Source organism: Theropithecus gelada, chromosome 4 (assembly GCF_003255815.1).
Source record: "Theropithecus gelada isolate Dixy chromosome 4, Tgel_1.0, whole genome shotgun sequence".
Lineage (NCBI taxonomy): Eukaryota > Metazoa > Chordata > Mammalia > Primates > Cercopithecidae > Theropithecus > Theropithecus gelada.
The window spans coordinates 140,599,994-140,614,461 of NC_037671.1; the positions used below are offsets into that span (position 1 = coordinate 140,599,994).

The following is a 14,468-nucleotide window of genomic DNA, read 5'->3' on the forward strand; positions in this document are numbered from 1 at the left end:
AATACAGATTGATGTTACGAAGATAACATCAGTGCTATGAATATAGTTAAAAACATGAACTACGAAGCCAAACTTCCGACTTGGATGAGTTACCTAATCTCTCCATACCTGTTTCTTCAACTGTAAAGTGGGACTACTAATACTTACCTCATAAGGTGGTTAGATAAATGAATGAAGCTCCCTTGTAAGTTGTATTCCTAGGAATTTTATTCTCTTTGTAGCAATTGTGAATGGGAGTTTGCTCATGATTTGGCTCTCTATTTGTCTATTACTGGTGTATAGGAATGCTTGTGATTTTTGTACATTGATTTTGTATCCTGAGACTTTGCTGAAGTTGTTTATCAGCTTAAGGAGTTTTTGGGCTAAGACAATGGGGTTTTCTAAATATACAATCATGTCATCTGCAAACAGAGATAATATGACTTCCTCTCTTCCTATTTGAATATTCTTTATGTCTTTCTCTTGCCTGATTGTCCTGGCCAGAACTTCCAATACTATGTGGAATAGGAGTGGTGAGAGAGGGCAGCCTTGTCTTGTGCCAGTTTTCAAAGGTAATGCTTCCAGCTTTTGCCCATTCAGTATGATATTGCCTGTGGGTTTGTCAGAAACAACTCTTATTATTTTGACATATGTTCTGTCAATACCTAGTTAATTGAGTGTTAAGGACCTCTTTAAAGAGAACTACAAACCACTGCTCAAGGAAATAAGAGAGGACACAGACAAATGGAAAAATATTCCATGCTCACGGATAGAAAGAATCAATATTGTGAAAATGGCCATACTGCCCAAGGTAATTTGTAGATTCAATGCTATTGCCATCAAGCTACCATTGACTTTCTTCACAGAATTAGAAAAAACTACTTTAAATTTCATATGGAACCAAAAAGAACCCACATAGCCAAGACAATCCTAAGCAAAAGGAACAAAGCTGGAGGCATCACGCTACCTGACTTCAAACTAGACTACGAGGTTACAGTAACCAAAACAGCATGGTAGTGGTACCAAAACAGAGATATAGACCAATAAAACAGAACAGAGGCCTCAGAAATAACACCATACATCTACAACTATCTGATCTTTGACAAACCTTACAAAAACAATCAATGGGGAAAGGATTCCCCATTTAATAAATGCTGTTGGGAAAACTGGCTAGTCATATGCAGAAAACTGAAATGGGACCCCTTCCTTACGTCTTACACAAAAATTAACTCATGGTGGTTTAAAGATTTAAACATAAGACCTAAAGCCATAAAAACCCTGAAGAAAACCTAGGCAATACCATTCAGGACATAGGCATGGGCAAAGACTTCATGACTAAAACACCAAAAGCAATGGCAACAAAAGCCCAAATTGACAAATGGGATCTAATTAAACTGAAGAGCTTCTGCACAGCAAAAGAAACTATCATCAGAGTGAACAGGGAACCTACAGAATGGGAGAAAATTTTTGCAATCTATTCACCCGACAAAGGTCTAATACCAAGAATCTACAAGGAACTTAAACAAATTTACAAGAAAAAAAAACAACCTCATCAAAAAGTGGGCAAAGGATATGAACAGACATTTTTCAAAAGAAGACATTTATGCAGCCAACGAATATATGAAAAAGAGCTCATCATCACTGATCATTAGAGAAATCCAAATCAAAACCACAATGAGATAGCATGTCACGTCACTTAGAATGGGATCATTAAAAAGTCAGGAAACAACAGATGCTGGACAGGATGTGGAAAAATAGGAATGCTTTTACATTGTTGGTGGGAGTGTAAATTAGTTCAACCATTATGGAGGACAGTCTAGCAATTCCTCAAGGATCTAGAACTAGAAATACCATTTGACCCAGCAATCCCACTGCTGGGTATACACCCACAGGATTATAAATCATTCTACTATAAAGACACATGCACATGCATGTTTATTGCGGCACTATTTACGATAGCAAAGACTTGGAACCAACCCAAATGCCCATCAATGTTAGACTGCATAAAGAAAATGTGGCACATATACACCATGGAATACTATGCAGCCATAAAAAAGAATGAGTTCATGTCCTTTGTAGGAACATGGATGAAGCTGGAAACCATCACTCTCAGCAAACTAACACAAGAACAGAAAACCGAACACCGCATGCTCTCACTCATAAGTGAGAATTGAAGAGTAAGAACACATGGGTACAGGGAGGGGAACATCACACACTGGGGCCTGTTGGGGGGTGGTGAGCAAGGGGAGGGATAGCATTAGGAGAAATACCTAACACAGATGACAGGTTGATGGGAGCAGCAAACCACCATGGCACATGTATACCTATGTAAAAAACCTGCACATTCTGCACATGTATCCCAGAATTTTAAGTATAATTTTCAAAAATAAAAGTAATTAAAAACAAAGAAAAATGAATTAAGTTAATATTTATAAAATACTTATAAATTGCCTGTCACAAAGTACTACAGTGTTTTTAAAGGAAAAAAGTATACATATGATCCTCTCCTATCACTATCTTGTATAGTTCATTTCCAGTCAATCACCTAATTTAATACTCTGAACAACTATATGAAGTAAGGATTGCAATTATTCTCACCCATTTCATGGGGATTCCTATTACTCAAAGGAATAGGTAACAAGTTGTCTGACATATAATAGATGTTCTATAAGTATTTACTGGGGAAAAAACAAGTCAAACTAAACTTTTTAAAAATAGAGCTATTTATCCTCTTTAAATTGTAACAAGATGTACCTGTCATTAATTACCCTCAATACTAAAGTTTTTTTACAGATCTCTCTCATTTTGCAGAAATGTATTACCAAAATTATCCAGCCAAGCTTAGAAACTACAAAAATGGTTATATACAAAAAATACGTATGTTATTTCAGCTATCACATATGACATCTAATTCTATTACAGTGGATAGAAAAAGGTTTGCACTGACAGGCATAATACTGGAGGAAACTAAGTGACACACATCCTACTTTGAAGGGTGCAGTAACCTCAGTACTGCCTAAGTAAACCTCAACACATACTTTTAATACAACCAACAGAGGTCAAAACTGATGTAAAAGTTCACAAATCTATGACAATTTACATTTGCAGCAAGAAAATATTTTCAACTATATTCCATTACTCAAGAATCTTTCAGCTTAATAATATTCATTATGATGGGCTGCTTAAGAGTGGCACATCCACTTTTAAGATCGCTTTATGAATGTGAACCCTCTTGATTGGGGAAGGAGCTGTCTGCAGTGAGCACATGTTCATTACTCCTCCTGGCTGCTAAGCATCATCCTCACAAATGAAGGCACTGGTAAACTTGACCCTAATGACCTAACTCTGAAGCTGATAGGGTTCATACTTAGCCCCGAGTAAACTACATTACCAAGCCACAAAAATCCTCAATGCCAGAGGAGTTGGCCACGTACCAAATGGATCTTTTCAAGCTGATACCAAGAGTCTCAAAACAAGCTTGACTCCAAGTCCCAATCTTGTTAGGTTCAAGATGGTCCCAACTTAATCTATTTATTCAATACCTAATTAGTACATACTTTCTTATGTGCCAGACACTGTTCTAACTCTGAAACAAAGAAAACACTATATGCCTGTGTGGAGTTATATTCAGAGGATACTAAAAACAAGCCAAATAAATAAGATACACACTGTAAGAAGCCAAGAGGATAAAATAAAAAACAAGGGAAAAGGAATACTTTAAGAGTCAGTAGAAAGAGATTAAATTTTAAAATTCAGAGGGTGACCAGTGAAGTACTCACCAAGATGGAAACATCTAAGTAGAGGTTTTGAGGAAATCAGAAGTGAGCATGTGGATAAATGTCAAAACAACAAAAAAATTCAGGCAGAGGAAATAACGAGTGAGGCAAAAGCATGCTCAGAGGGTAGGAAAAAATAGCAAAGAGGGCTAGTGTGGCTGACACACACTGAGCAAGGGGAAGGTTGTAGAAGATGAGATCAGAGAGGGAATAGAGAGCCAGGCCATGCAGCACTTCATGAGTTACACAGGCTTTGATTTACATTTTAACTGTATCTCTCTAGCTGTTGTGTTGAGAAGAAACTGAAGGCAACAAGAACCAGAAGATGAAGACTAGCCGGGAGCTACTGCAGAATTCAGGAGAAAGGAAATGGCAGCCTGGATCAGGGTAGGAGCATTGAGGAGAGGTAAAATCCTCTATATATTTTGAAGGCCAGCCAATGGGATTTTGCTAGCAGGTTAGAGATGGAACATGAAAAGTAGAGACGATGCCAGGAAGTTGATATGGTCAAAGAAGGAAAGACTGCAAGAGTAGCAGATTACTGGGGAGAATACGGGGAAATCAATTTGGGGCATGTCATCTTGAGATGTCTAATAGACATTTCTACTATAGTAGAAATTAGGACTGTTCACAAACAATGATTTTTTCATCCTTTCAAGCACTTTACAGAATTGGACTTCCCTACCCTCTTTGACTTGATTTGTCTAAATGGAAAGGGAACAGAATTATCTTTGTCACTACTGGTCAGAAGCTTTAAGAATCAGGGTGAGATTAGTCTCATCCCCTTTCTCCGCCAGGGTGATCAAAAGAACTGAGCCACTAGCCAACATATTTTGCAACATAGCATGGATAAGAAATAAACGTGTTTTAAGCCCTTGGGGATTTGGAGACTGTTAGTTATTGCAGCATATTTACATTATGCAGACTGATACAATATTCAAGTGGAGAAGTTAAGAAGGCAGTTGGGTATGATTCTCAAGTAAAGGGGGAATAAAATTTGGAGAATTGTCAGGACACAAAAAAATTAAACCATGAGGTTAGATGAAATTAATAAAGGAACTAGTGAGGTTGTGAACAGTCTTGGTGAACTCCGAGATACTGAGAGGCCTGGGAATGAAGGAAATCTCATAGGTTGAAAAGAATCACCAAGAAAGGAAGGAGGAAATGCCATTGAGTGAAGTGTCCTGAAAGCCAAATGAAGGAAATGTTTCCAAGAGGAGAAAGCGTCTATTGAATTAAATGCTGTCGGTAGATCTGAGGATGGGGAATAGGCCATTAGATGTAATTATGTGAATACTATTAGGGACCTTTATAAAGCATTTTTTGCTAGATATGACCCAAGACGACATTTGCACTTTGTCCTCCTGGGAATAAGGCAAAAGTGGTTATTTAATAGCTGAGTTTAATCTTTCTATGGTGGGTAACATATTCTGATGCTGTTAAATTCAATATTTTTCTGCAATGAAGCTGAGCATATTTCTGTTTTCAATGGCATTCAACAGGCCTTATTATGTTCTTTGTTGTTCTTATCTTGTTTTATAGTTTAATGTTACCAGCTTCACAAGGCACCCTGAAATCAGAGGATATTCTTATGTTTCTGAAATCTTTGTTTCATCATTCTCACCTCCCTTTACCTCTATACATTCTGTCATTCCCACCCTGACATTTCAAGAAATTATAGAAGTCTCCTTTTCAAGCTTGAATTATTCTGTCAGTACTTGATCTCACCTTCTTTGAACATCTCATTTTAATGCTCATTATACTGTATTGTTGTTTACTAAATTATCCATTTGTAATAAACATCAAAATTTCACAATGCCCTTCAGTCTTCTCTGACTACAGGAAACAAATAGAGAAATAAAGCAATAGTATATTGCTGCTTTTTTGCCTGACAATTCTTATGTTGCCTAGCAGTGGATGTATTTTAAACAGCAACAAGTACAATGTTGTCAACTACTGGCAAAGAAAATAAACATAGGATACTTCCCTCCCTTTTGCCCCAAATGTATTCCATGTCCCCGAATTCTGTGCCATAGAAAATATTGGTCCATAACTGATAATGTTCAATTAGTGTAGGAAATAAAGCATCATGCAAAACACCCATTCTTTAATTTCCCATGTTACATTCAATTACTCTATCTGTTGTGAAAAATTTTCTCTTCCACTGCATAAGTATTTTCCACCTTTTGAGTATACAATATATAACCTATTAAACAGTAGCTGAGCCATTCAATGTTAAGACATTCATTCTCACAGACATACACATAGTAAATATCCTTTGGGTTACAGAAGGCTTGCTAAATTGACATTTATAGGACTAGCTAAACTAAATTCCTCTCTTTTTTTTTTTTTTTCCTTATATTAAGTCTTTGCTTACTTTGGAGATATTCTTGCAGACTTCCATGTCTCATCAACTCTGTAATAATATAAATTGGATCTTCTAAAGTGCAAACAGCATAAAGCTGGATAAGCTTTGGATGTCTTAGGTTCTTCATTATCTGTGCCTCCCTCAGGAAGTCACGTGGATCCATTGAACCTGAAACAAGAAGAGGCAGAAATCACTTTATGTTATTGAGGCATTCCTATCCTTACAGCAGCCTGGTGGGAATCATCAAGATTGCCTCCTGCTTCTCAGTAGAGTAAGAGCATCAGTGTCACAAATCTTCAGAGTTATCAAGAAGAGAATCAGTTCAGCCAGAGCAACCTAATAACTGGATGTGTTGGTGCATCAGGAGTATACGGTTTATATGTTATGACCTGTAGGTGAAGAGAGGTAGATTCAGGTCTACATGAAAAATGAAGGAAAAAGGAGGGACTGATAATCTAACTGATAAAACAAGGCATCTTAACACAAAAGGAAAACATTCTATTAACATGAGCACTGAAGGTCACTGAATATTTGATTACTGCAGCCAGAGTCTGATAGTTGCCCTGTCCTTGGTGCCCACTGTGGGAGCAGCTGGAAAAAATCCTAAAACAGTGACATTCGGCCATAATTTTATCTTTAATTCTGTAGGAATATAGTGTGTAGGCCAAGTGGAAAACATCCAAGACCATCCCCAAAAGTTAATGGGTTTTTTTTCACCTATTTTATATGTTCAACTTGAAACTGATATTTAATATTTTCTCCTGTACTATCTGCTTCCACAGTCAGAGCCTTAATAGCATGGCTATTGGAGGAGAGACAATATTAAGGCCTATTTAGAAGACTTGTCTGCAATTAAATCATATTTTAATGGCTCCACTGTGACTCACCATGCAAGGTGTCAAGTAGTTGCCATCAAATAAAATCTAAGAGGAGGAAGATTATCTGGAGTTTACAATTCACCAGCAATTTTAAAATATTTTCTTTTAGAATATGATGTTTCAGAGGCATTACTGTAATTAAAGGAATACTGTCATTTCACATCTTAGTATTCACTATGAATAATGCAAATATAGTTTCCATTGATGCTCCAAGAGACTACTACATTCATCATCCTCTCAATGTTGAAGACTTTATAACTGATATTTAAACCCAGGCATGGATAAGCTTTGACATTCTAAGACAACACTGTGACTTGTTTATTAATGTGAAGTTGAGTTAGTTACATGTGACCTGCACATCATTTCACATAAAACATTTGAGCAGTCTCCCCTTTGAGAACCCACAAGTTCAGAACTGGACTGATCAGACTCTGCATTCTAGACAAATCTCAGCTCTGCCACTAGTGCTCTGTGTGATCTTGAGCAAGTTATCAAACCTCTCTAAACTTCAGTTTCTTCATCTGTAAAACATGGCTAATCATTTTACTGACATCATAAGATCATTAACAAGATAATAGCAATGCCGGCACATATGTATTCAGTGACAGTTGATCATTATTTATATTATCACTGATAATGCATAGTCTTGGAAAAACCAAACAGACCAGCTGTAAGTATATTTCACAGGCTAAGGAAGAAAAGGGACAAGGACTTAAAGAGAGAGAATAGGAGAAAATGGCCGATTCTCTTTTCCGTTACATGTTTCTGAGCTCCATCAATTCCATCTCTACCACTGGTTTACTCCACACAGTCAAATAGGATTAAAATTTGGAATCATAGTCGCAAAATGGAGCTGAGAATAAGAGACACCTAAGCCATAATAAAGGACTTTGTTCTTGATTGTTACAACTACTTTGGCCTATGGTCAAATATCAACACAGTGGGGATTCCCCCCACTACCACCCAAAAAATATAAGCTTCCAGTGATAGCAGCAATTATGATCACCATACAGAAAATGAGGATGGGCGCGGTGGCTCATGTCTGTGATCCCAGAACTTTGGGATGCCAAGGCAGGCGGATCACTTGAGGTCAGGAGTTAGGAGACTAGCCTGGCCAACATGGTGAAACCATGTCTCTACTAAAAATACAAAAATTAGCCAGACATAGTGTCAGGTGCCTATAATCCCAGTTACTCAGGAGGCTGAGGCAGGAGAATCACTTGGAGGCAGAAGAATCACTTGAACCCAGGAGGTGGAGGTTACAGTGAGCTGAGATCATGTCATTGTACTCCAGCCTGGGAAAAAAAAAGAAAAGAAAAGAAAAAAAAAAAGACAAAGAAAATTATATATGCAATATATATTTATGTTACTGAAATTTCTATGTTGTGTGACCATCAGATTCAAGCAATGTAGGACACTCAAACTCATTCCCAAATCAGACTATGCACAAGAACTGAAATCACAGTAGGTCAGAAGCCTCTTCAGGTGAAGACCGTTTCAGAGCACTCCTTCATGGCCATGCTGGTTATAGCTCACCAGCTGCAGAGTAAAGGAAGCCCAATCTCAACTCAGCTAGTAATGTAACATTAAATATTAATTTTTTCCTGTCAAAGCTACTGTAGGAGTTCATTTCAGGCTCATCTTTATTGCGTAGTAGCCTGCTAAGCAATAAGTAGCTGCTAAGATTGATTAATGGCCCCAGTGAAGTGAAGACATTTAACCAATCACAAAAGCTGTTTGTGGCTATTACACTGTAAATCAATAATAATTATTCCTGTTGGAGAGAAAGCTATCGTGTTTTTTTTTTTTTAAATATGAGAAATCTGACTTTTTTTGTTGTCTTTTGACTTCCCAAAGGGCTTCCTTAGAGAACAGTATTAGGAAGGCTAGCTAGCTGCCTCTTCTTAGAAAAGAATTATTAGGTTGGACAATAAAGTTTAGCCATCATTTATTAACAAGATTAGGGTTTAAAAGCATATACACACAGTGATTGTGAAAATCTCAGGTGCTAGAATAGAATGTCCTCACCTGGAGCACTCATATAGCACCTGGCCACTTAAAAGTGCCTGTCTCTTGTTTCATCTGGCAGATGAAAATGCTGAAACTGAATTCCTGCACTAGTAAGTTTGCACTTCAGTGGACACATCTGTCAGCAGCCCCATGGAGGCTAACATTTATTAAGAACTTGCTGCATATACTTTACGTACATTGGCTCCATTTGTCCTCATAAAATCTTAGGAAGTAGGAACTATTATGCTTCCCACTTCCAGACAAGAAGATTCCAAAAGGTTAAAAAACTGTCCAAAGTCACAGAGGGCAGAGCCAAGTTTAAACGCAGATTTATGTGACATCAAATTTGACACTGTTAACTTGTTACACCAGAGGATCCCAACATTTTCAGTTCCTGGAACCCTTAGTGTCTCCATAACTTTTTTCATGATGTCTCTACGTGAAAAAACAAAAAACAAAAAACAAAAAAACAAAAAAAACTAACAGTTCTTTTGATTACTGGGTTAGATCCAAACAAGTTAAGAAGTATTTATCCTAACAATGTAATAGCCATTTGAAAAAGTAACACAGGTAAATTGAAAGGAAAAGACAATTTTTCATTTAATTCTTAACTACAAGTGCTTACTAAAGTGATATATGCATTCCTGGGACACTGCACAACTTCTCCAATCTTAGAATCAGACGCAGCACTGCTACCCCCATTTTCTGGTCCATATTGATTTTTGTGTGGATTTTGCATTTGACCATAGCAACCATCAAAAACCCAGCTTTACAAAGATACGATGTCAACAAAACGAATGTTGTTTTAAAGTTGAAACCGTGAACTACTTAAAGGTAGCAGCTTGTACAATATTCAGGATGTTAACTTCAAAACGTTTAAGTATTCCACAGCACTCCTGTGAATTCACCGTGGTGCCCCCAAGAGCCTTGGCACACAGTTTGGGAACCATAGTGTTACCCTATCCTGCCAGCAATCAAATCCCAAGTGCTCAAGTTCTGCCACCAGACCTCTAAGAATTACCAAACCTCTAAGAATTCTGGGCTAGGTAAATAATGCAGGTCTCTCAGAAAACTACAATCTAGCCTATGCTGATTATTCTTACCTCTGTTATAAAGGTACACATGAGGTTACTACAGCAATGTTGCACTTTTATAGACTGTCACTTCCATGGGGTGTGATGCAATAGTAATAGATGTGGGTTCAAATCCCAGCTATGCCATTTACTGACTTTTTCATTATTATAATAATAGTTTTTATCCATCACTTACTGTAAACCAGGTACTACACAAAGCGTTTCCACTAATGACCTAATTTATCTTCTTGGCTGGCCTTATTATTACTTCTGTTTCACAAATGACAAAACTGAAGCATAGAGTTCAAAACTTTGCTCAAGATCACATAACTAGAAAGTATGTGGGAAGTTACTTAGTCTCTCTTTTAAATAGAGGGAATAAAGCCTGGCTGAATAAATACTGATTTCAATATAATTTTACTTGCCATCACAGGAAAAAGGAAGATGGAAGGGAAAAAAAAATTCCTACATTTTCAAATACAAGTTTCTTTGGATGGACCATTTTGCCTTTGAACCATAGAAAAGTAATACTTTTAGAAATAGTTGTTTCCTGAATAGTATCAAGATTCCTTCTGATTTTTGAAATATTTTCAGTTAAGTCAGTATCTGTTAACTAAGGCTAAGAACAAAATGGGAAGAAGGACATTGGAAGACTGAATCCTAACTCCAGAGATGAGTTGTCAGACTCTTCAATCAGCGATATTTTAAGACTCAGTTGAACCAGGAAGTGTGCTCTTGTTTTTATATTTTAATGCCTTATCCATAGGTTTGGGTCACATGGGCTAGAGAGAATGACCACAACACCTGCTTGCTGCCAGTATTAGCCACCCCATGACCTCTTAGATATTTACGGTGCTAAATTGAGCTCATAAAAATCAACATATGCATTTAACCTTTATTGTTCTCGCACCTGGTTTTAATGTTTTCACTGCTACTGGTGTGGTATTGTTCCACAGACCTTCCCATACTTCGCCGAACTGACCAGATCCCAATCGCTTCAGAAGCTGTATGGAGTTGCGGTCTATCTCCCACTGGTCCACGGTTTTATATGACAAATCAAATGGAGCTGGGACCTGGATCTGTTTCATAGAATAATAAGAGCAATTGTTAAAAAAAAAAAAAGGGGGGGTATATTTAATATTATTTTGTTGAAAATAATAGTCTAGGTACTTTTAAATAAAACATTTTTTGAAACAAAATATTGTAAACTGTATTATTATTGCTTCAAAAACAAAAAGTATGGTGGGAGAATCTGTACTGTTATCTCTTCAAATTGATCTTCCAAATCTTGGGAAGTCAGGCACCTTCTTGTCAACCTGTCTGATCCCATACCTAATGCCATCCTCATTCAGATGTGGAATGACTTCTCTGGACCTCTTCACCTACCTGAATCCTCTCAGTTTCAAGGCCCAGTTGAAGTTCCATCTCACCCACAAATCCTTCCCAAACTCTTTGGCTATAGTTTTATTATATGTATCATCTATTTTGCATAATTAAATGTTTTATTTTTTCAAACTCATTTTTTCATTTCTTTATTTGTTCATTCATTTATTTACTCATTCATTTAGTAAGTAAAATTGTTTTAAGCATTGACTAGGTGCTTTTCTATAAACAAAACAAGCAAGACCCCTGCCCTCCAAGAACTCATATTCTAGTTTACCACCTGCCCTATGGTCTCTGTGGCAGCTTCTAAACTCTGCTGTTATGGCACAAAAGAATCCAAAGAAAACTCATATATGAATGAGCATCTGAGCAAATAAAACTTATTTACCAAAACAAGCATACGTCAGTGTGAGCTCATGGGCCATGGTTTGCCTATACCTGCCTCAGGTAATAAAATGACAATTTTTTTCCTGAACTGATATTCCATGAAAAGTACTCAGATAGCTGAAGGAAAAAAGTTAACTTCAATAAGCAAACACAGCTTGAAAGCATTTTCACCTTTAAGCATGGTTTCCCCAGCTTGACACACAGGCCGTCACTCGTCTTGGTGTAGTGGCTCACAAATTCGTTCAGTGTTGAAAAGGTTCTTCTCCGGGTGAGAAAAAAGCCCCCTTCATCCAGTCTTCTAATTCTGTAGTGTTTTACAACTCCTCCATCTAAAACTGGGACCCAAAATAATTCCTGTTAATAAACTTCTTCCTAAAGCCCAGCAGATTTATTTACTTTGTGGTGACATTTTCAATGCATAAAATGAAATATACATAAAATTATACGTATTTCTCAACTTCGTCTCAGAAAAGATTTGAGAAAGTTTCCAAAGAATATAGAACAAAAGAGAGAGTGTGAGAACTGGGAAATAATACTGAAGGAAATATAAAAATAAAGGGGTGAGGCTAGCACTAAAAGAATCCATGCTTCAAAGCCTAGCATACTTGATTAAAACAAGCCATAAAATTGACTCTATCACTCTAGCAATGCAAAGAAGGAAACCCTACCATTTTGAGGAATCACAGTATCCATAAGATAAAATCATGAAAGGTTTTTAGGAACAGTTTGACTCTTCCTGGTGTAGAGACCAGGGAGAAATTTCTCCCATGAAATCCTATAATGTGGCAATGGAAATAAACAGTGTGCTCAATACAGTCTTACAATAATGCATGGAATTCCTCAGGACTGTTCATTATATTGTACCTCAATGCAGTCTGGTAACAGAATGTCCTAACATAGTTCAATAAAAGCAATTCCACAGAGCTTAAAATGATGCAAATGCAATCCACATATGCAATGTTCCAGCAGTATTGCTTAATCCAAGGGTGAGTCCCGTAGGATCTACAGGAATAACTAGACTGTGTTATATTTATCTAGTCTGACTTGCAGTGGTTATTTTGTTACTCTTGCCGCCCACCTACCATTGACCCTTCTTCTGTTAACAGCACCCCCAATTTTCCTCAGAGAATTGTTGCTTCTCTAAAAGCATGCGGTCCAAAGGGACCTGATAGCCACCTGGAGCCAAAAAAGACATAATTAGTGCAATAAGAGCCAAGGAACCCCAATTCCGGACTTGATAGTTCCACAAAGACAGGAAGAGTTTTGTTGCTGTGGCTGCTATTTTGGTTTTGGTTTACTGATGGGAGTTTGGAGCTATTGGCAGAATCCTGGCCTCTAGGCAGGAAGCAAGCTTGCCTTAGAAGAGAAGCAGCCTAGTGGGAGGCAGTCTTGATTTGGAAAGTGAAGCTTAATCCCAGGAGCCAGTCAAGCCTGACTTTTCAGCTACAAGAGTCAATTAATTACCTTTTTGGTGAAACTATTTTGAATAGGGATTTCTGCACTTACATTCAAAATATTGACTAACACACTTTATACCTATGCTTTCACTTAGCAAAGTTATTGATAAATATTGGGCAGCATTTACCACCAGAATGTTATTCTGCATTCCTTGCTAAATATAGAACTTCATGCTTCAATGAGTAGTCAGGCTGGTGCGATGGTCTTATGAAAGGAAAGAAGACATCCCACTTCCCATATGGAGATTTACTGAGGGCATGCCAATAGCTAGGACAAATTTTTTTTTTTTCAAAAAAAGGAACTGGCACATACCAGAAAAGCTAAAATGAAAAAAGACAGTATTAACAAGGAAGTGGAGTGACTTCCCACACACAGTTGATGGAAGAGTAATTTTTACCACCACTCTGGAAAACTGTTTTTCCTTATCTACTAGAGTTGAACATAGTCATACATGTAATACAGTAATTCCACTCCTAAGCATAAAATCAATAAAAGTGCACAATATATTCACCAAAACATGTGTTTAACAATGTTTTTAGTTGCCTGATTTGTAAGGGTCTAAACCTGGAAACAATCCAAATGTCCATCAACCAATAAATAGAACTATCCAAATGTCTATCAACTAATAAACAATTGAATTAGCTAAAATATTGTCATCTGGTTGAATGCAGACTTGTAAATAAACAACAACTGCAGCTACACACAACAATATGAATGAATCTCGCAAACTCAAATATACAATCTCATTAATAAAAAGCAAGGCTGAGCTGGGCTCAGTGGTGTCTGACACCTTTAGTTACAGTATTTTGGGAGGTTGAGATGGAAGAATTGCTTGAGGCCAGGAGTGCAAGGTCACTCTAGGCAATGGTGGCAGACCCTGTCTCAACAAAAAATAATAACAAAAATAATTGTTTTTAAATTAACCACTATTGGTGGCACACGCCTGTAGTCACAGCTACTTGGGAGGCTGAGGCAGGAGGATCATTTCAGCCCAGAAGGTCAAGGCTGCAGTGAGTTAGGAATGATTGCGCCACTATACTCCAGTTCAGCCTGGTCAACAGAACAAGACTGTCTCTAAAATAAATAAATAAATAAATAAAAATAAGCAAAACTATTGATATGAGGGGTCAGTGACTGGGATGTTAATCTTATTCTG

The 14,468-nt window shown here is 37.3% G+C and overlaps 1 protein-coding gene across 1 annotated transcript in view; it reads right to left on the bottom strand.

Moving 5' to 3' along the window:
- The window catches only part of FRK (fyn related Src family tyrosine kinase), a 114,937-nt gene that overhangs the window by 6,661 nt on the left and 93,808 nt on the right, over window positions 1-14,468 (bottom strand). The window contains exons 4-6 of the mRNA XM_025384285.1: window positions 12,026-12,189; window positions 10,995-11,163; window positions 6,133-6,291 (exon numbers count right to left, since the gene is read on the bottom strand). Coding sequence (XP_025240070.1) covers window positions 6,133-6,291; window positions 10,995-11,163; window positions 12,026-12,189 — 492 coding nt within the window. The remainder of the gene's footprint in view (window positions 1-6,132; window positions 6,292-10,994; window positions 11,164-12,025; window positions 12,190-14,468) is intronic.